The sequence below is a fragment of the Spinacia oleracea genome, chromosome 2 (assembly GCF_020520425.1).
Source record: "Spinacia oleracea cultivar Varoflay chromosome 2, BTI_SOV_V1, whole genome shotgun sequence".
Classification (NCBI taxonomy): domain Eukaryota; kingdom Viridiplantae; phylum Streptophyta; class Magnoliopsida; order Caryophyllales; family Amaranthaceae; genus Spinacia; species Spinacia oleracea.
In genome coordinates, this window is record NC_079488.1 from 91,133,410 (window position 1) to 91,153,174 (window position 19,765).

Here is a 19,765-nt window from a genome sequence, read left to right on the forward strand (position 1 = left end):
TGAGCGAATTCAAACACCAGGTTAATTACCATAATTCTGGCAGGTGGCCCGCCCCTCCAAAAATCCCGCAGTGCACTTTCACAGAGGAGGACTGTAAAGGCATAATATACCCCCATGACGACCCCATGGTACTAGCCCTGAATGTAGCAAACAGAAAAATCCACCGTATTCTGATAGACGGAGGTAGCTCTGCGAACATCTTATTCTGGCCTGCTTTCCAAGAGTTGCAAATTGATGAGAAATATGTAAAACCAGTCAATTACCCAGTAATCGGATTCACAGGAGCCACAGTGATACCAGAGGGGATAGTCAGTTTGCCGGTGCAGATTGGCCAAGGGAAGGATATCAAGGATATCATGGTAGACTTCATGATTGTGAAAGTCCCCGCAGCCTACAACGTCATTCTGGGCAGACCATTCATCCATGACGCAGGGGCTGTAGTCTCCACTTATCACCTTACCATGATGTATACGACAAATGATGGCCGCTCAGCCAAGGTAAAAGGCAGTCAGGAGCAGGCCAAGAAGTGCTACCACACTGCGCTAAAACAACCACCCAGACCCCCACCACTGGCAGAAGAAGAACTTCCCCAATCTCGAAAAAGAAAGAGAGCAGAGCGCAAAAAAGACAAGTTGTTAAGCATGGAAAACTTCGAGCATCGGGAGGAAGGTCTGTTGGAACCTACGCCAACTGACGAAACTGAGGAGATAGAATTAGAGGAAGGGTTGACAGATCGGACGGTTCGAATTGGCACAGACGTAGATCTATCCCTCAGAGTGAACCTCATCGGTCTGCTGAGAGAGCACGCAGACATATTTGCTTTCTCAGCGGACGAAATGCCAGGGATTGACCCCAGTGTTATGGTCCATAGACTGAATGTCAGCAGAGAAGTTAGGCCAGTGAAACAGAAGAAAAGAAATTTTTCGACAGAGAAGAATGTGGCCATCCAAGAAGAAATCAACAAATTGCTAGCAGCCAAGTTCATAGAAGAGTGCGATTACCCAGAATGGCTGGCTAACGTTGTGATGGTAAAGAAAGCAAACGGTCAATGGAGGATGTGTGTAGACTTCACGGACCTAAACAAGGCCTGTCCGAAAGACTGTTACCCATTTCCCAGAATAGACCAGCTGGTTGATTCCACCAGTGGACACGCTCTCTTGAGTTTCATGGATGCATTTTCCGGCTACCATCAGATCAGTTTACTCGAATCAGATCGTAAGAAAGCTGCTTTCATCACAGACGCTGGAGTTTATAACTACAAAGCTATGCCATTCGGCCTGAAAAATGCGGGTGCAACCTACCAAAAGCTTGTAGATAAGATATTCGCACAACAAAAGGGCCGGAATGTGGAAGTATATGTGGATGATTCCATAGTCAAGAGCAAAAAAGAGGCCAATCACATCGCAGACCTGCGAGAAACATTTGCTACGTTGAGACAGTACGGCATGAAACTAAACCCAAAGAAATGTGTGTTCGGTGTTAAGTCAGGAAAGTTCCTGGGATTTCTGGTCAGTGAAAGGGGAATAGATGCCAACCCAGAGAAGGTGGAGGCCATACTCAACTTGCCAGAGCCAAAGAACATACGAGATGTGCAGAGATTAACGGGAAAGATGGCAGCACTCACTCGTTTTATCAGTAAATCCGCAGATAGATCCCTCCCATTTTTTCAGGTACTGAAAGGCAACAAAACATTCAAGTGGGAAGCAGAGCAAAAAAAGGCATTCGCAGAGGTAAAGAATCACCTAAAGAGCCTCCCAACAATAGCCAGACCAGAAGTAGGAGATGTTTTGCAGTTGTACATCTCGGCCTCCAAAAAGACTGTAGCAGCAGCCTTAATAGTGGAAAAGGACAAAGCCCAACAACCAGTATATTTCGTCAGTCACATTCTCAACCCCGCAGAGCAGAGGTACCCACTGATCGAAAAAATGGCCTTCGCAATTATGATAGCTGCCAGGAAGCTGAAACCATACTTCGACGCTCACAAGGTACAAGTATTGACAAATCAGCCTTTGGAGAAATCATTGCGAAGGCTGGATACCTCAGGCAGATTGCTGAAATGGGCGGTAGAACTCTCAGAGTACGATATTGAATACAGGCCAAGAACGGCCATAAAGGCACAGGCATTAGCAGACTTCATAGCTGAGGCATCGTACGAAGAAGAAGAAGAACCTCTGGGGACCTGGCAGATATATGTAGATGGCTCAGCCGCAGTAACAGGGTCAGGAGCAGGCATTATAATGACTTCACCAGAAGGTAATGTCTTTGAATATGCCATAAAGTTCAAATTCAAAGCCTCAAATAATGAAGCAGAGTACGAAGCAGCGATCGCAGGCATTCAAATGTGCAAGGCAGCGGATGCTAAGAAAATCGTGTTGAAAACAGATTCCCAATTAGTGGCCAGTCAGTATAAAGGCGAGTATGAAGCTCGAGAACCGTCCATGCAGAGGTATCTGGCACTGATGAAAGAAGCAGTAGCCCAGTTGGAAAGCTTCGAGATCCAATTGGTCCCCAGGGCAGAGAATAGCCAAGCAGATGCTCTCTCAAAATTAGCAAGCTCTTCGCTGCAAGACCTGGAAAGAACAGTGATGGTGGAAGTACAGGAAGAGAAGAGTATCGATAAGAGACCCATGGTAAATGCCATCAGCACAGAGCCTCAGTGGTACGACAGTATAGTATCATACAAGCTTGGCAGGGGTCTCCCCACAGCAGAGCCAGAACAGAAGAAGATAAAGCGAAATGAGCACTGGTTTGTGATCTACCAGGGCAGATTGTACAAAAAATCCTTCTCCCTACCCCTGCTGAGATGCGTCTCAACGGAGGAATCACAGAGAATCATTGAAGAAATTCATGAGGGCATATGCGGTAATCATATTGGGGGTAGAACACTAGCTTTGAAAGCCCTCAGGGCAGGGTACTATTGGCCAACTATGGTGAGTGACTCGCAATCATACGTGAAGAAATGCGACAAATGCCAAAAGTTCGCTCCAGTAATCAATCAGCCCTCAAATGATCTGCAACCAATCGTCAATCCCATACCATTCGCTCAGTGGGGAATGGACATCCTGGGTCCGTTTACAGCCGCGAGTGGAGGAAGAAGATACCTGATCGTGGCAGTGGATTATTTCACCAAATGGATAGAAGAAGAGCCCACAAAAAGCATAACAGCGAAACGAATGAAAGACTTCATCTGGAGAAACATCATCACAAGATTTGGCATCCCAGAAAGTTTGGTCTTTGATCACGGGACACAATTCGATTGCACACCGGTAAAAGATTATTGCGCAGAGCTAAGAATCAAATTTGCTTACGCATCAGTATGCCACCCACAGAGCAATTGGACAGGCCGAGGCGGCGAACAAACAGATCCTTGGAGCTCTGCGAAAGAAAATAGAGGATTTTAAGGGTGCATGGGCAGACCTCATACCAGAAATTTTGTGGTCCAATAGAACAACTGAGAAGGAGGCGACAGGAGAAAGTCCCTACAAGTTAGCCTTTGGAACAGAAGCAGTATTACCGGTGGAGGTTGGCCTGCCCAGTTTCAGAGTGCAGTACTATGATGAAAGCACTAATGAACAACTCATGAGGGAATCGTTAGACCTTCTGCCAGAGGTAAGGTTGCTAGCAGAGCTGAGGCTCACAGCAAACAAAGAGAGAATGAGCAGAGCTTACAATAAAAGAGTCAAGCACAGGCCTATGCATGTGGGAGACCTGGTACTTAGACGAACATCAGCTACAGGAAAGGGCAAGGCAGAGGGGAAATTCACTGCAAATTGGGAAGGACCATACCAGATCACAAGGGAGATAGCCCCTGGCTCATATCATCTTATGACAATGGATGGAAAAGAGCTAAAGAATAGTTGGAACGCCAACATGCTCAAAAAATACTATGTTTAGTACAGATGAACTATATAATGATAAGGCAGGATAAGCCAAAATTATCCCTCTTTGTACTCCTTCTTACAGAATACATATAATAAAATGAGCTTGGCGGTTCCAAGAAAAGATAAAGTAATAAGCAAAGCACGACGTAACTTAGAAATACGTCATGATACACACATTCAACAGATGACTTGACTTGATCACTCAAGTCAGCTGAAGAACAGTGTCATGATGAATTTCTAAGTTAGAATATCGCAGAGCAATTTCTGAGTTTTGCCTTGGCTAGAACCAAGACAATTCAAAATTGGAAACAGCCCAAAAGGCTAGTTAGAATATCGCAGAGCAATTTCTGAGTTTTGCCTTGGCTAGAACCAAGACAATTCAAAATTGGAAACAGCCCAAAAGGCTAGTTAGAATATCGCAGAGCAATTTCTGAGTTTTGCCTTGGCTAGAACCAAGACAATTCAAAATTGGAAACAGCCCAAAAGGCTAGTTAGAATATCGCAGAGCAATTTCCGAGTTTTGCCTTGGCTAGAACCAAGACAATTCAAAATTGGAAGCAGCCCAAAAAGCTTATTTAAAATACGCAAAGCAATGTCCGAGTTCTTGCCTTGACCAAAGCCAAAGCAATTCAAGGTTGAAGGTAGCTCAAAAGGCTAGCTAGAATACCGCACAAATGTCACAGAGCAGTCCCTAAGTTTGCCTTGGCAAAAAGCCAAGACAATTCAGAAAGAGAGATAATAATAAAACATGCTATAAAGCTTGACTTTGATCAAGGCTAGAACTTCCAAAAGACAAACAAGATATCAAAAATTGGCTAAGTACCTAGAAAAAACACGTATATCAAATGCCGGCGGCTATACCTTCATTAAAAACCAAGGAAACAAATAAAGTACAGCCCTACAAAATGGCTCTGGGCAGTAAATACACCAGCCCAGCTCAAGAATATCTGAGAAGAAAGGCAGAAATGAACTAACTGTAAATTGTTCCAAAAACAGAATGGCACAAACGCCACCACCCAACAGGGCAAACCCTAAATAATATTGTCTAAAAAACTAAACTATTACATAACAGGCCCAGTCACACAAGAAGAACAGGGGGATAGCCGCCACACCCATTATTCGTCATTGCCTGCAACATCATCTTCATCTGAGAAAGGCAAATCTCCAGGGTGAATGTTCTCGACGCAGAAGTCGGGCACATCACTAGGCTCTACGGCATGACCCTCAGCAGCTTCAGCCTCCCGCAGTTCTTTAAGAATGGTAAGGTGTAGGCCAGCAAGCCAGTCCTCTTCGATTAAACTCCAATCAAACTGCGGATATTTGTGCTTGATTATGAGAGAGGCCGCTTTCCACCCGCCATCATACCTCTGCGTTAGAAGGGCATACTGAGCGTCAGAGCGACAAAATTCTCGCACAGCAGCAGCCACCTCCTTCTGCACAGAAAGGCGAAGTTCTGCCAGCTCATCAGCATGCCTCTGCTCAACAAAGCTTAGCTGCTCCGCCAAATCCTCAGTGCGCTTCCTCTCCGCCTCCACCTCCGCCTGAGCTTTAGCTAAATTCTCCCCAGTTAGACGCAGAGCTACAACCTCACTAGCCAAGTTGTCTCTTTCGACGGATATCGTCTGAACATTGGCATTGGCAATAGTGAGGGAGGAGGATGCTCTTTCGTTTTCCAAAGTCAGGTCTCGGATCTGCTTATCCTTTTCTTCAAGAAGAGCAAGATGTTCATCATGCTTCCTCTGATAGAAAAAAAAGAAGTCACAGAGCTCCTTCACAGCAACCCCAGCCTGCAAGTAATAAAAAAAAAAATGGCTAAGTACAAAAACATGCAAAAAATGGCTAAGTACAAAAACATGCAAAAAATGGCTAAGTATAAAAACAGCATAGATTCAAAAGCTTCTTACCTCTAGCACTTTCTGGCAGGCATTAGCCCCAGGGGTGTAAACACGCTCAAGGGGGCGGTCAGCTGGCAGTGTTAACCCCTTCAGCATCCGGTATGCCAACGTTCCGCCTTTCTCTGGGAAGCTGGCATACAAAGACTCGTTAGCTCTAACATCCCAGTGAGGAGCGAAGATGTCATCGCTAATCGGCGCAGGGGAGAAACAGGCAGCCAACTCAGGGTTCACCGCAGGGCGAACATCAATGGCCTCCTTCTCCAAAAATTCCCCGTTCCTAATATTCACAAAAGCAGGAACAGAGGACTCAGGCAACCTCAGTTGCTCCTCCAAGTAAGCAGCAAGAGCAGCAGATGAAGTAGGAAGAGAAGCGGTGCTCTGGTTAGCAGGGGCAGAAGCTTGGGCCTGCTCCTGCGAGCGAGAACTCTCCCCAGTGCAAATGCGCTTACCTGGGCGCTGCACAAAAGGGACGTCCTGCTCCTCGGCCACAATCTCCACCTGCTCGGAGATAGAGGAATTCACAACTTGGTCAGGATGAGCAGATTGCAATTGGTCTGCAGCAGTTCGCGTAACGTCAACAGAAACGCTTTCCGTCTCAGGACGAGGCCGACGTTGGCCCGCAATATTACCTCCTCCCCGTGTGGTCTGACCACGCCAAGCAGAAGCAGATATAGAAGGGGTAGCCCGAGAAACAGGGGCAGAACGTGGCGTTGAGGTGCTCGCCCCAGCGGTTATTCCTGCAGAGCCCCCCCCCCTGCTAGTGCGGCTAGCCACAGAGCCCCCACCTCTAGCAGTACGACTAGCAGCAGAACTCCCCCCTCGAACAGTGCGTCGAGAGCTTGCTCTGCGTCCGCCAACAACATCAGCTATGGTACGATAAGCATTAGCGGGGTCTTCAGCTGACTCGTTAGTCTGAGGGGTTCCATCAACAGCTAAACCCAAGGAGCTCATATCAAGGTGTTGACGACCTAGCAGGACAAGGAAACATAAGAAGATGTTATTTAAACCCAGGGAGCTCATATCAAAAAGGTCTAAAAAAAAAAAAAAAAAAAAAAAAAAAAAAAAAAAAAAAAAAAAAAAAAAAAAATATATGTACCATGAGGATGAGTGTTGCACAAGTGCATAGCGGAAAGAACATCATTCCGCAGAATATACATCGACTGAGGCAGCCAATTCTTAGGGGCACGACCGACGTCCTTTCCGTTCGCGTCGCGCTTAATCACTGAGTCGAACCACTCATAAGCAGCATCCTCCAAGTTATGACCAACCAAAACCTCCACACCCTCCATCTTGCCATTTGGAGGAACAAAGCTACGAGGCAAAGGAAAGTCAGCGGGAACTCGAAGCCAGAAGAATCGACCTTTCCAATCCCTCTGCCCAGTAGGGTTGCCCAAGCAGGTCATTTTGCCTCGAGCAGTGTAAGTGGTAAACCAACCAATGCTCCCTTCCTTATTATCACTGCTTCGAATACAGTGCAGTCGTTTGCACAAAGAGAGAGTCTCAGGGAAGCCTTTGAAACGCACCACCCACAAGTAGCAGACCAAAGTCCGTATAGCAAACGGATGAAGCTGCGCCAGGCAAACATTAAAAGCCTTCAAAAATTTGGCCAAGGTTGGATCCAAGGGAAAGCGCAGCCCAAAGTCCAGATGATATGAATACAACCCAATATGACCAGGGGGAGGAGCAGTAATACGAGCATCATCTGCGGGGACAACCAGCTCGTATCCAGGGGGAAAAGCATAAAGCTCCCTTCCAACACCAGGATAATCATGTTGACGAGCTGCTTTGAGCCAATCCACATCCGGCGCAGCGTTTAAGGGACCATATGAAACTTCAGGAGCTAAATAACTCTCAGTGGAGCCAACGGGCAGATCTTCCTCAACATACAACGGAAACGGTCGGAGAAGCCCCACCTCCTCGAGAATAGGATTCTCAGGATGATGCTCTGCGTCGCCGCAACCACTGCTAGGACCACTTGCCATCGGAGAACGTCTGCGGTAAACATGCAACGACCCATCAGTACTCCCAATAAAAGGCCCGTCTAGTTGATCAAAACTGTCCAACCAAGCTACTTCGGCCAGGGGTTGGATGTCTAGCCCAATAGGGGCATTAAGGGGAGGGTTCAATCGAACCGCACTGGCCAAATGTTCATGGCGCAGTTCTCTAAGACGTTGACGAAGGGCAGGAGTAGGCCCTGACACAACAGGCGTAGCCCTGCCAGCGACGGGGGACACACCCCCAGAGGAAGACCCACTGGAGATAGATATCACCGCAGGCTCAGAACGAGGGATAACATCATGCATAGACTTAGTTCTATTCTCTGCTACTGTCCTACCCTCTTCATCAGAGGGTAAAGAGACAGAGGAAGGGGAAGAAGGAGAATATGGCTCGGAGGAATCGCTCATATACCCAGGGCTACTAGGGTTGGCACTATCAGAGGTATCAGACATGTTGACTGAAAGAAAAAAGAAGAAAGAAAGAAGAATAAACAAAGGGTAGAAGGAGAAAAGTCAAGGCAAAACGACAGAGAAAAAAGAGCAAAACGACACAAAAATATACATGCAATGTAAAAATAAAAAAAATAAAAAAAAAAAAAAACAGAAGAGAAAAGGAAGAAGAAGACGAAAAACTCCAAGAAACGCAGAAATGGCGAAGCAAAAAAAAAAAAAAAAAAAAAAAAAAAAAAAAAACACAAACACTCCCACATTTCATTCAAAGAACACATACCACAAAAAACCCACAAAAATTACTAAAACAGTTGAATGTACATGCAAAACCAAAGAATGCAGCAAAGAAAAAGCAAAAGAATTACCTGGAAAAGAGAAGGGCGAAGAAAAAGGTTCAACAATGGCGGACTAGAAACCCTCGAAGAAAAACACGAACCCAGAAAATCTCGACAATTTCAGAAGAAAACACCACCACCAGCGGATGCGAAATCACCAGAATAATACGAAAACACAAGAAAGCAAAGAACTTGGAGTTAGAGTGCTCGGGAAATGGCGAAATTAAGTTCAAAGCAAAGTAAAGTTAGAGGAGAGTAAGAAAATGAAGAAGGTAAGAAAGAGGAGAGAGAAAAAGAAAGTAACTGAAACCCGTATTTAAAAGGAGAATTAAACGGCCAAGATTTGAAGACCCTTCAAGTCACCTACCTGGATGAAGGACACGTGGGGCGCAATAAACCATGACGGTTTATTTTCCTTCCAAATGCTAACTACAGTAAAACCACGACGGTTTAAAAAAAAAAAAAAAAAAAAAAAAAAAAAAAAAAACGTACCGACAATCGCGCAAGTTATGACTGGAAAGAGCAGGTCTAACTCCAAGTAGTCAGCCCTACTCTTGGGGACTAGTTATACAGGATGCAGCCAAAGAACACTGAAAGAGCAGGTCTAACTCCAAGTAGTCAGCCCTACTCTTGGGGACTAGTTGTACGGAGTAGAAGTGACCTAGCAGATCATTCATGTCACAGCAGACCATCGGACGTCAGATAAGACAGATCAAGCAAAGCAACCGCAGGAAGTACCTATTGAAAGTACCACAAGTCCTCAAGAACCGCGCAGACCCTTAGGTCTGCGGGGCAACGACCTGCTAGACGACAACATAGATACGTCGTTAAGCAAAAGGACAAACAAACAAGTACATCACTAGCGTACACGCGGCAACATCTGAATAGGCCAAAGTACTGAATAGTACGCCTATAAATACTGCCGTCCCCATTCATTTGCGGACACGTTCAATACAAGTACAATTCTTAACCCTCTCTACTTTCTCTCTCTAGAACATTATCTCATTTGCTGACTTAGGCATCGGAGGGGGTTTCCTCGGTTAAACCCCCGAGGTTAGCTTACGTTCGTTCTGTCTGACAGGGCAGCATCACCAAGCAGGGCTCCTCCAGTTCCATACCCGGAACACCTATTTATCCAACACCTTCTGTCCTACACTCCTACCCCTTTTCTTCTCTACGTTGTTGCCTGAATTTCTGTATGTATTTCATTAAAAAAAAAACTGTATTTATTTTGTTTATCTTTTTATTTTTTGATAAAAAAATATTTATTCATTGTAACTTTTTTGACTCTGTTGGATGACTAAATTAAATAAATTTGTGTTACAAATTCAGTGGGATCTTATTCAATTTTTTTATTTTTATTTGATAATGATAGCTGATTTGTATACTTCCTCCGTTTCGTAAATATCGCACCATTTAATTTTTTACACTATTCACACTACGACTTTGACCATTTTTTGTGATTCATACGTAAGAAAATTGTAGCCATGTGGGGTCATTAGATTTGTATCGATATATATATTTTCTAAATATCAACTTTATAATTTACTTACACACGATTTGAGATATTAAGAATCAAAGTAATGTATTAGGGGAGTAAAAATCAACTATAATACGACTTATAAAACGGGTGAAAATTACACTTTGATTTCATAATGGATCAGGTCGTAAATGTTGTATATCAACGACCATACATTTTGGTTGCAGTAATTATAACTGTTTGCAACCAAATGAAATTCTCACCACTTTTTCTAAAATATCTTGTCGCAACAAATTAAATACAACCAATTGCTTGTTGGTTTATTGGTGATTGGGGCTGAACTTGGTAGGGAGAAACCCGTGTTCGATCCCCCGCAACAACAATTGGGAGGGGACTGGAACCTAACCACTCAGAACTCGCCCCGAATCCGGATTAACCCTAAGGGTGAACCGGGTGTTAACACCAAAAAAAAAAAAAACAATTAAATACAAAAAGTTCATCTAAACTAAGGTTTTGTTTGGTATGTCATTTTAGGCATTTTAAATGATAACACTGCTACAAAAATTGGAATAAGAAACACAAGATAGAGAACAGTTAGGTGAGATAACCGATTTCCACAACTATAGAAAACGCCTTTCATAGACCAATGTTGTGTGAAAAATAGACTGTATAACGCCTTTAATAGATGACTGTTGTCTATATGTTTATTGCTTTTACCTCAATAAAAAGTAAATTAAACAAATACAATACAGTGTTCTTAGGCCTTAGCCATATGTTTCTCGGTCCATGTTTTACAAATTAAATTAAAAACCCCTTTTTTTCTTTAATCTCTTCCGTTATTTACTCTAAAATGAGATGAAATCCCCAACTTTCTAACTTGTTTTCCTAACTCGCCGCAATTTTGTTTTACATAATCATCCCTAACCTCTTCAATGTCTTTCGTTTCATTTCGTTGTACTAGTTTAAATCTATCCCTCTTAATCTTAATCAATCCCCACTTTCTTAAATAAAGGAACACCTCTGTTGAATCTCTCATGCCACAAATCACCGCTCGCATCATGATGAATTTAAGGATCAACCGCCGGCAGCCACACAAAACAATTCTTGATCTTGTCCTTCGTGGTTGTTAGTAGATCGATTTACTCTATTGTCTGGTTGTAAGATATCACTTGGATATGAATTTATTCTTAATTATTTTACTTGTGGGTCTTATTTATTTTACTCCGTATTTTTTAAGATCTACAATTGGCTATTATGATTTTTGAGAATATTAGTATTTTAATTGATTATATTTTCGAGATTCCCCCTTCTAGTTCAGGGTTTCTGCTTTGAACATTGCTTTTGGGTTTCTGCTTTGAACATTGCTTTTGGGTTTCCCTAATATGAATATTCATATGTTTCTATATTTGAGTATAATGTGTCGTTATTTTCTTTGTTTTTAAGGGATTTGCAAATACATCCAGATTTTAATTATGTCTGTAGGAAGTTTTTTTGGTTCTTGAGAAACTAACCAAAGTCTCTCAATTCTTTTTGTTTTGTCTACAGAGATTTAATCAAAGGAGACGAGAATATTAGCCGGAACTGAAGGAATTTTTTTGTTCCTACATATCTTCTTTGTTCTTGTTAGAGAGGTAAAATAAAATATTTCTCAGAATTTTGGTCATTTATAAATGTGAACCTTTTAAAAAAAATAAAAAATTCTCAATTTACTTCAATTGTGTTCATATATTTATTCATGGATTTCTAAATTTTATACAAATTATTTGATTGTTGTAGTTTTCATACATAATTTGATAATTTCATTTGACAACGTTAATAATTGGTTGAGCCTAAACTTTCTGTTTGTTGGTTTTCTATTTGCAGATTGATCAAATTCAAAAGAGGACAGAGTGTTTTTTATCTTCTATAGGATAGAGCTAGAATCAATGAGTTTAAGATCTTTGTACAATTTATTATATTCTTTGATCTACTGTTTATTGATTAGGAGAGTATTTTGAATTGTATGACAATTCCATTACGAATTAGAAATGTTGATCTGTTCATTTTTTCATATAATTCTATTCAACTTCTACTGGTTAAGAATTGGATATTTAATTTTGCTATGGCAATAATGGCTATCAAGAAATTGTTTTAATTTAATAAAAAAGAAGAATAAAGAACGGTTGCTTAAATTAATTGTTCTGTATGCTAATATAAAGAAAGGAGGAATAGAGGACGGTTGTGAAACACAACAATTTTATATTCCGATGTTTACATGACAGTCAAGTTTGATAACGGTTGTCTATCCCTTCTTCATTTTATTTATTTTATTTATTTTAGTATAGGAATAGAGAACAGTTATGTCAGATAACCAACCTATATGTCTAGGAATATAGAACGCCTATTCCAACTGTCCTCTAAACTATAGAGATCGCTTAGCAGGAGAACGGTCCTCAGGCGTCCTCTAAAGCCCTTTTTAACAGTTCTCTATTCTCTTTTTTGTAGTAGTGTAAGGTCCTGAAATTTTAAGTCACCTTAAATAATTAGAGTTGTTTGTAAGCACCTTAAATTAGAATATAATTAGGTCTTGAAAGTGACTTAAATTAAAACATTACTTTGAGTACCGTTTCAATTTAAGGTCCTTCAATTTTCATGTACTTTATCTCTAATTTTTTTTTATTTAAAACAATTATTTTATAAATTTCAGCTCCTTAAACCACTAATTCTACCAACCAACCACTAATGAGAAATACTTGGGCTTGCCTACGATCATTGGGAAGTCGAAGAAAGTGGTCTTTGCAAGCATTAAGGCGAGAATCTGGAAAAAGCTCCAAGGGTGGAAGGAGAAATTATTATCTAGGCCCGGAAAGGAAACTTTGATAAAAGTCGTTGCTCAAGCTATACCGACGTACATGATGAGTATTTTAAAAATACCGGATGGTCTACTGGACGAGGTTCATGCTATGTTGGCAAGGTTTTGGTGGGGGTCGAATGGAACTACTTGGAGAATGCATTGGCACAGCTGGGACCATCTGTGCAAACCCAAGGCAATGGGGGGTATGGGGTTTAGGGATATGAAGGTTTTCAACCAAGCTTTACTCGCCAAACAATTATGGAGACTCTACTCAAACCCAAATCCACTGCTGCTCTCTGTATTAAAAGCACGCCATTTCAAGCACGACTCGATTCTGGAGGCCTATAGAGGGTATGACCCGAGTTACTCGTGGCGTAGTTTGCGGGGAGCGAAAAGTTTGCTGTTGGATGGCCTTAAGTGGCGGGTTGGGAACGGTTCTATGGTGCGAGTATGGCAGGACTCTTGGCTCCCTGGCACTCCTACATCCGCAGCTCCTTCCCATGGACCTATCTATGACCCGACACTGATGGTTGCAGACCTGATAAACTTTGAAAGGAAAAGAGTTAGATGGATATGGGCACGACAAGGCCTTGAGACTTTCTCTCAAGGTTTTCTCTCAGTGCAAGTTAGCTTAACTTGCGCCGTAGCCATGGCAAGGAAAAATGGCTCGAAAACTCAAGGCAAAACGAAAGGCAATGGTAATGGCAAAGCGAGAGGACTTTCTTCTGATTCTCAAGCGTTGAAAACACGTTCAAAGGATGAAGTGTTGGGGGTAGAGGCGATCGATTTTGAGCTTGAGAATGAGGTTTTTACCCCAATTAAACTAAGAGTTTTAGAATCTTAAATAGTTGTTGGAAATTTAGAAAACATGGATAATAATTTAGTTCTCTTATTTTGTTTATTGGAGTTGATTTCTAGTGAGTCGTGATTCGCACATTGGCCCCCGTACTTAGGTATTCCAGGTACGTACAAGACTAGGGTGACCACCCATCCCTTGAGGACTTTGTGAAGTGAATTGAATGCGAATCATGTGAACTTATATGTTGTTATGAATTCATGTTTGATGATCGGGAATGAATATGTTATTATGAATTCATGTTTATTGTTGAGAACGAGCATGTTATTATTATTGTTGAATCACTTTAATACTTTGGATTTGGGCCTCAACGGTTCCAACTTATTTTACTGACCATTAACTGTTTATTTAATATGTTTGAAAGTTAGTTAATTCCACTGCGTAATTCTGGTAAATAGCCTTAGCCGTTATCACGGTGGCGGTAATATCTTGGTAATTCCTGTGTTTTAAGTTGGAAAATGTTTTATAAAAAGCAAGGAATTATTAGGGTGTTACACGACCACCCTGAGAAAATCTCCCAGTTCCGGCCAATCGGTCTCTGTAATGTGATCTACAAATGTATTGCTAAGTGTTTGACTCACCGACTCCAAGGGGTCATGTCTTCTCTCAAATCTGAGACACATAATGCTTTCGTACCTGGAAGGCTTATGTCTGATGATTGTTTGTTGGCTCATGAGTTGATCACTTTTGTCAACAACTGCCGGAATAGGAAGAAGTGTTATGCTGCGATTAAGTTGGACATGAATAAGGCTTATGACAGAGTCCGTTGGGATTTCCTATTTACAGCTCTTGCTTGTTTTGGGTTTCCTCCTTACTGGATTCACATTATCCGTCAGTGTGTGTCCACGGTTTCCTACCAGGTTCTTGTAAATGGGGATCCTACTACTTCATTTCTTCCGTGTTGCGGCCTGCGTCAAGGAGATCCTCTCTCTCCGTATTTGTTTGTTCTCTGTATGGAAGTTTTTTCTGCTTCCTTGCGTCTGGCAGAGCGCCAGCAGTTGCTCCATGGGATTTATATTTCCAGGAATGCCCCTCCAGTTTCCCATCTGTTCTTCGCTGATGACTCCTTGTTATTTCTTGAGGTTTCTCCTGCTGCCTGTCAACATGTGTCCCTGGTTTTGGATCAGTTCAGTAAGCTTTCGGGGCAGCTGGTTAATTATCAGAAATTGTTTGTTAAGTTTAGCCCTAACACCCCCGATGATTACCGGGATTTCCTATCCACTTCTCTAAGATTAGGTCATCGGCCTCATCTTGGGAAATATTTGTGTGTTCAGGTGGATTTAGGAAGGTCGAAAACCTCAACTTTTAATGAGTTGGTTGACAAGATTGCCCGTCGTATTTCTAACTTCGCCTCGCTCAGACTCTCTGCAGCGGCTAAGTTGGTGTTGATCAACTTTGTGCTGGTGGCCTCTATCTCCCATGTTCTGTCTGATTTCAAGATTCCTCAATCTATTTGTGATCGGATTGATCAGTTATGTCTGCGGTTCTGGTGGCGTTCTTCGCCTTCGACGTCGGGCATTGCTTTGCGTCCTGCCTCTTTGTTGCATCTGCCAAAGGGTATGGGGGGTCTGGGTATCCGAAACATGTCTTGTTTCAACCAAGCCCTTCTAGCCCGGCAAGGTTGGCGTCTTATTCATCATCCGCAATTACTGTTAGCTCGTATATATAAGGCCAAGTACCCTGGGCTGTTCGTCCCGGGCTCTTCGCCTTCAACCAGGCCTTCGTGGGGATGTAGGGGGATCATGGCTGGCAACCAAGTTCTTTCCCAGGGGTTAGCTTGGAAAGTAGGTTCTGGGGCTCGGGTCCGAATTACTCTGGATTCTTGGGTTCCGAATGTTCAGGTTTCGTTTAAAGATTTCGTGCTTGTGTCGGTTTATCCGACTCATGTTTCCTCTTTAATTAATCCGCGTTCAGACGCGTGGGATGTTTATGTGATTCGTCGGTTGTTTGACAATTCCACAGCCAATACCATTCTGGCTATGGAACGGCCCTCAGTTCCTATGGATGACTTTGTTTATTGAAAATTCACTCCTTCTGGTTTGTTCTCAGTTAAATCGGCATATGTTACTCTGGTGGACAAAGGGTTATATTCAGCATCGCATTTGCCTTCCATCCCGGTCAGCTGGTGGAAGCGGTTCTGGGGTCTTCACATCCTCCCCAAGTTCAAAATCTTTGTCTGGAAATTGCTGAATAACGCTTTGCCAATTGCCGCTCTTCTTCAGGCTCGGGGTTTTCCTCTGGATCCGCAATGTTGTTTCTGCCACTCTGCTTCGGAGTCGGTTGACCACTTATTTTGTTGTTGCCCTCTTGTTCGCGCTTGGTGGCCTACTTCTCTCGGAGGTAGTCTGCTTCCGCGTCCCTCTCCAGGCATGTTTTCCTCTTGGTGTGCTGATATGATTTCTAGGTTTTCTTCACCTGGCATGCCTCAGCTGTTGTTAGGTTCTTTTTTGGTTGCCCTTTGGTCCTGTTGGGTTGTCAGGAATGACATTCGCTTCCGTGGTTCGTCTTTTTCGGAGGCAGCCTTGTCTGTAGTGTTCGATTCTTGGTCTGCTCGTCTTAAGGATGTGGTGGGGTTTGGTTCGTCTCCTAGGTTTCACCAGTCGGTGTCTAGGCCGCAGTCTCCTTCTCCGCTTCTTTTCTCCGGTGGGCTGCAGGGTTTTTCTTCCCCTCAGCATGTTGTCCGTCTTGTTTTTGATGGTTCTTGGATTCCAGTTTCTAACCAAGCTGGTGCAGGGTGGACTTTCACGGATTCTGTCTCCTTTGTTTCGCTTGGAGGAGGTGCTCGGGCTTGTATTGTGGACTCTCCTCTCCATGCGGAGCTCAGAGCTTGTGTCCTTGGGCTTCAGGTTGCTATGAAGCGAGGGTTCTTTTCTCTGTTGATTTTCACAGACTCAACCACGTTGGTTCGGCTGTTGCAACGTTTGTTTCCCCCTCCAGTGTCGATTTCCTGGTCTCTTGCGGAGGTACGGCGTCTTTTGGCTTCGCTTCACTCATTCACCATCTGTAAGGTGCCTAGATCGATGGTTAGCGACGCCCATGTTCTTGCCGGCCAGGCTCGTCGGCGTCAGATTATCTCGCTTTCGTTTTAATTTCCATCTTGTTATTCTTAGTCCTTCTTGTCAAAAAAAAAAAAAAAAAATACTGGCTAAAATTAATCGACTTTATATTTGTGTCAATGAAAGTGGTTTCATTTCGACCGTAAAATGTTTACGGAAAACGTAGTACTTCTAATGAAAAAAAAGAGTTATTCTTGGATAAAAACTTCCTTTAACTAACGTGTTATGAATATTTTTTATGCGCGACTACAACTTTGCCACACATGCCCCAACTATTAAAAAAAATGAAAAATAAATTATTACAAAAAAATACGGAGTAGTTGATTAACTAAGTTTCCTTCCTACAATTAAGGTTTCGGGATTTTTTTGGCAAATTAAGGTTTGACGGTTTTTATTTTGTGTGGTTTGTCATCTATGTAAGAGTCTTTCATGGCCTTAGTTTACTTTTAGTTTGTAATCTTTTTAATTTTAAGTAAATTAAATTTATGTCAAAAAAAAAAAAAAAATCGGGAAAAAAAGAAAAGTAAATGAAATTGTTCGCAATGGTGGGCTATAAAGTGATGTAGCTAAGTTTGCCACATCATATTTCTAGCTACAATTAATTTAAGGTACAAACTTTCACATTGGTGGGCTACAATCCCTTGTAGTTCTCTATAATATTTAATTTATATCTTTTCCCTTTAATTTTTTTGAGCTACCTGCCCAAAATAACTACAATGTTTTAGTAGCTGTTGATGTCATTATTGCAACAATGGTGGGCTACCTGCTCATATTTTTTTTTTTTCGTGAGCAGGTCAATTTTCCAACCATTGGAGTTGCTCTTAGCTACTCACTTTGATGTAAGATTTCAAATATTGTGGTTATGATAAATTGTTATTGGTCTCAAAATTACAAGAATTATTCTAAAGCAATATTTTTCTTAAATGTTCAGACAAATGGTTATTGGGTGATGATAAAGATCACAAGTTGCGACAACGTTTAGTTGTCGCAATCTTACGTGTCAAAGTTAGTGGTACATATAGGCGCAACGTACGCTATGCGTCATCAGAATATTTTTACTATAAATGCAATATTTTTACTATGAAAATATGTAAATAAGGTAGTCGATATAAATAAAGAAACAAATTAGAATATTAAGATTTTCCTACATTTTTTTTGAAACATGTATAATAAGTTATATAAGTTAAATATTTTAGTATTCAATTTAAATCATAACACATAAACATGTCAGGTCATCATTGTGATTCGACTTAAATGTCACATTTATCATTTTCAATGGTTATTTATCTTAGATTTTATGCCATATATGAACATGATCAATCATTATTCGATCCTTAATTCTCACAACTAGCTCACATTCTCACAATCATGTTTACGAAATTGTCTACATATACGGAGTAGTGTAAATCTCTTACTCCGTATACAGCTTCAACGTTCTACTCCGTATTATTATGTGTACACCGTATACACTTTAAGTATTCTCATATGAGCAAAACCAAAATCAACATGTTCTTATTCAAATATTTAAAAAATTAAATTAAAATCTGAATTTAATTATAGATTTCTTTTATACTCAAGGACTGAAATTATATTAGGCTCTGTTCTGTTCGACTTATTTTGACTTATTTCAGATAAAATAAGTTCAGTTAAGTTCAGATAAGTTCAGATAAGTTCAGATAAGTTCAGTTAAGTTCAGATAAGTTCAGATAAATTCAGCAAAAATAATTTTTTTTCCAGACATTTTCACACACAAATAAGTTTATTTCAGACAAGATAAGGTTGTGTTCTATTTACCTGATTATAACTTATTTTCCTGAACTTATCTTATCTGAACTTATCTGAACTTATCTGAACTTAACTGAACTTAACTGAACATATTAGAACTTATCAAAACTTATTTTAGTTATAAATTATACTTGGTCAACCCTTATTTTTCCTGAACTTATCTTATCTGAACTTATTTTTCCTGAAATAAGTGGAAATAAGGTGAACAGAACAGGGCCTAAGTTTTTTCCAGATAAAATAAGTTCAGATAATTTCAGTTAAGTTCAGATAAGTTCAGATAATATAAGTTCAGTCAAAATAAGTCCAATAGAACAGAGGCTTAGTACAAGTAACGTAACGTCCTACTGAAATAATTTCCATAAAACATACTCCGTAATAGTCCTGCCTTAAAAGGTTTTTTTTTTCCGAATGAGTCAAAAGGGAAATATAAAATATATAAAGGAGGGCAGGATTCTAGCGAAAAACCTGACCTGAGACGTATCATATTCAATTCTATTATTGTTGATTTGTTAAATATTCACATTTTTTTTTTAAATAAGGCCATTTAGATTTCCAAATTAATATAAATTTAATATTTGAAAATTTTACCGTGCAATTGCACGGGTACTATACCAGTATAAAATATATTTTGTATAAAGGAGGGTAGGATTCTAGCAAAAAATCTAACGTGAGACCTATCATACTCATTTTTAACAATACAAACTTTTATATAAGACAGTTTTAAACAAAAGACCACATTGGTGTCATATAAGTTAAGCACTGTAATTAATTAGTTAAGCATTGAAATCAATTAGTTAATCAATTAAACTAATCAGTTAATCACTAGAACTAATTAGTTAAGCATTGAAACCAATTAGTTAAGAAATGAAAGTAACTAGTACGTTAAGGACTAGAACTAATTAGTTAATCAATTAGTCATGGCTTAGTTAATCAATTAGTTAAGCAATCAAAGTGGTCTTTCCAGTAAGACGGTCTTATACAAAAGTTACCGTTTTAACTAATAGCAATGACCTGGTTGGTACCCCTATGTCCCGGAATACTCGTAACGTTTTGACCGGACACGCTTGTCAATGCACGACTTTGACTATTAATATCTTTAATTATATATTATAAAAATTTATAAAATATTAATATTTTGAAAATATATATCAAGATGAAGCCAACAATATATTCCTTATTATAACATAGAGTCAAAGC

At 40.9% G+C, this 19,765-nt stretch overlaps 3 protein-coding genes across 9 annotated transcripts; 2 read left to right on the forward strand and 1 right to left on the reverse strand.

The window, feature by feature from the left end:
* Positions 1 to 3,929: 3,929 nt before the first annotated feature.
* Positions 3,930 to 6,796, reverse strand: LOC130468007 (uncharacterized). The gene is made up of 2 exons (XM_056837306.1): positions 5,786 to 6,796; positions 3,930 to 5,668 (listed from the first exon to the last, which is right to left on the reverse strand). Exons 1-2 carry the CDS (start codon positions 6,794 to 6,796, stop codon positions 4,997 to 4,999), a joined length of 1,683 nt encoding a protein of 560 aa, XP_056693284.1. The 3' UTR covers positions 3,930 to 4,996.
* Positions 6,797 to 10,771: 3,975 nt separating this feature from the next.
* Positions 10,772 to 13,981, forward strand: LOC110804484 (uncharacterized mitochondrial protein AtMg00310-like). Of its 7 annotated transcripts, none has more exons than XR_002537742.2 (3): positions 10,772 to 11,192; positions 11,584 to 11,669; positions 11,902 to 12,179. XR_002537742.2 is itself a non-coding variant. In XM_056835539.1 (3 exons), the coding sequence occupies exon 3, from the start codon at positions 12,930 to 12,932 to the stop codon at positions 13,713 to 13,715; it is 786 nt and encodes a 261-aa protein (XP_056691517.1). In that variant the 5' UTR covers positions 10,772 to 11,195; positions 11,584 to 11,669; positions 12,725 to 12,929; the 3' UTR covers positions 13,716 to 13,981. The 7 variants fall into 7 exon arrangements, 3 of the variants coding, with proteins under 3 accessions (XP_056691517.1, XP_056691518.1, XP_056691519.1); XR_008927250.1 differs by having other exon boundaries at positions 10,772 to 11,163; XR_008927249.1 differs by having other exon boundaries at positions 10,772 to 11,195; positions 11,902 to 12,176.
* A 342-nt stretch (positions 13,982 to 14,323) lies between these two features.
* On the forward strand, positions 14,324 to 16,816 carry LOC110804481 (uncharacterized). The gene is made up of 2 exons (XM_022010079.2): positions 14,324 to 15,665; positions 15,777 to 16,816. Exons 1-2 carry the CDS (start codon positions 14,324 to 14,326, stop codon positions 16,814 to 16,816), a joined length of 2,382 nt encoding a protein of 793 aa, XP_021865771.2.
* The last annotated feature ends 2,949 nt before the right edge of the window (positions 16,817 to 19,765 follow it).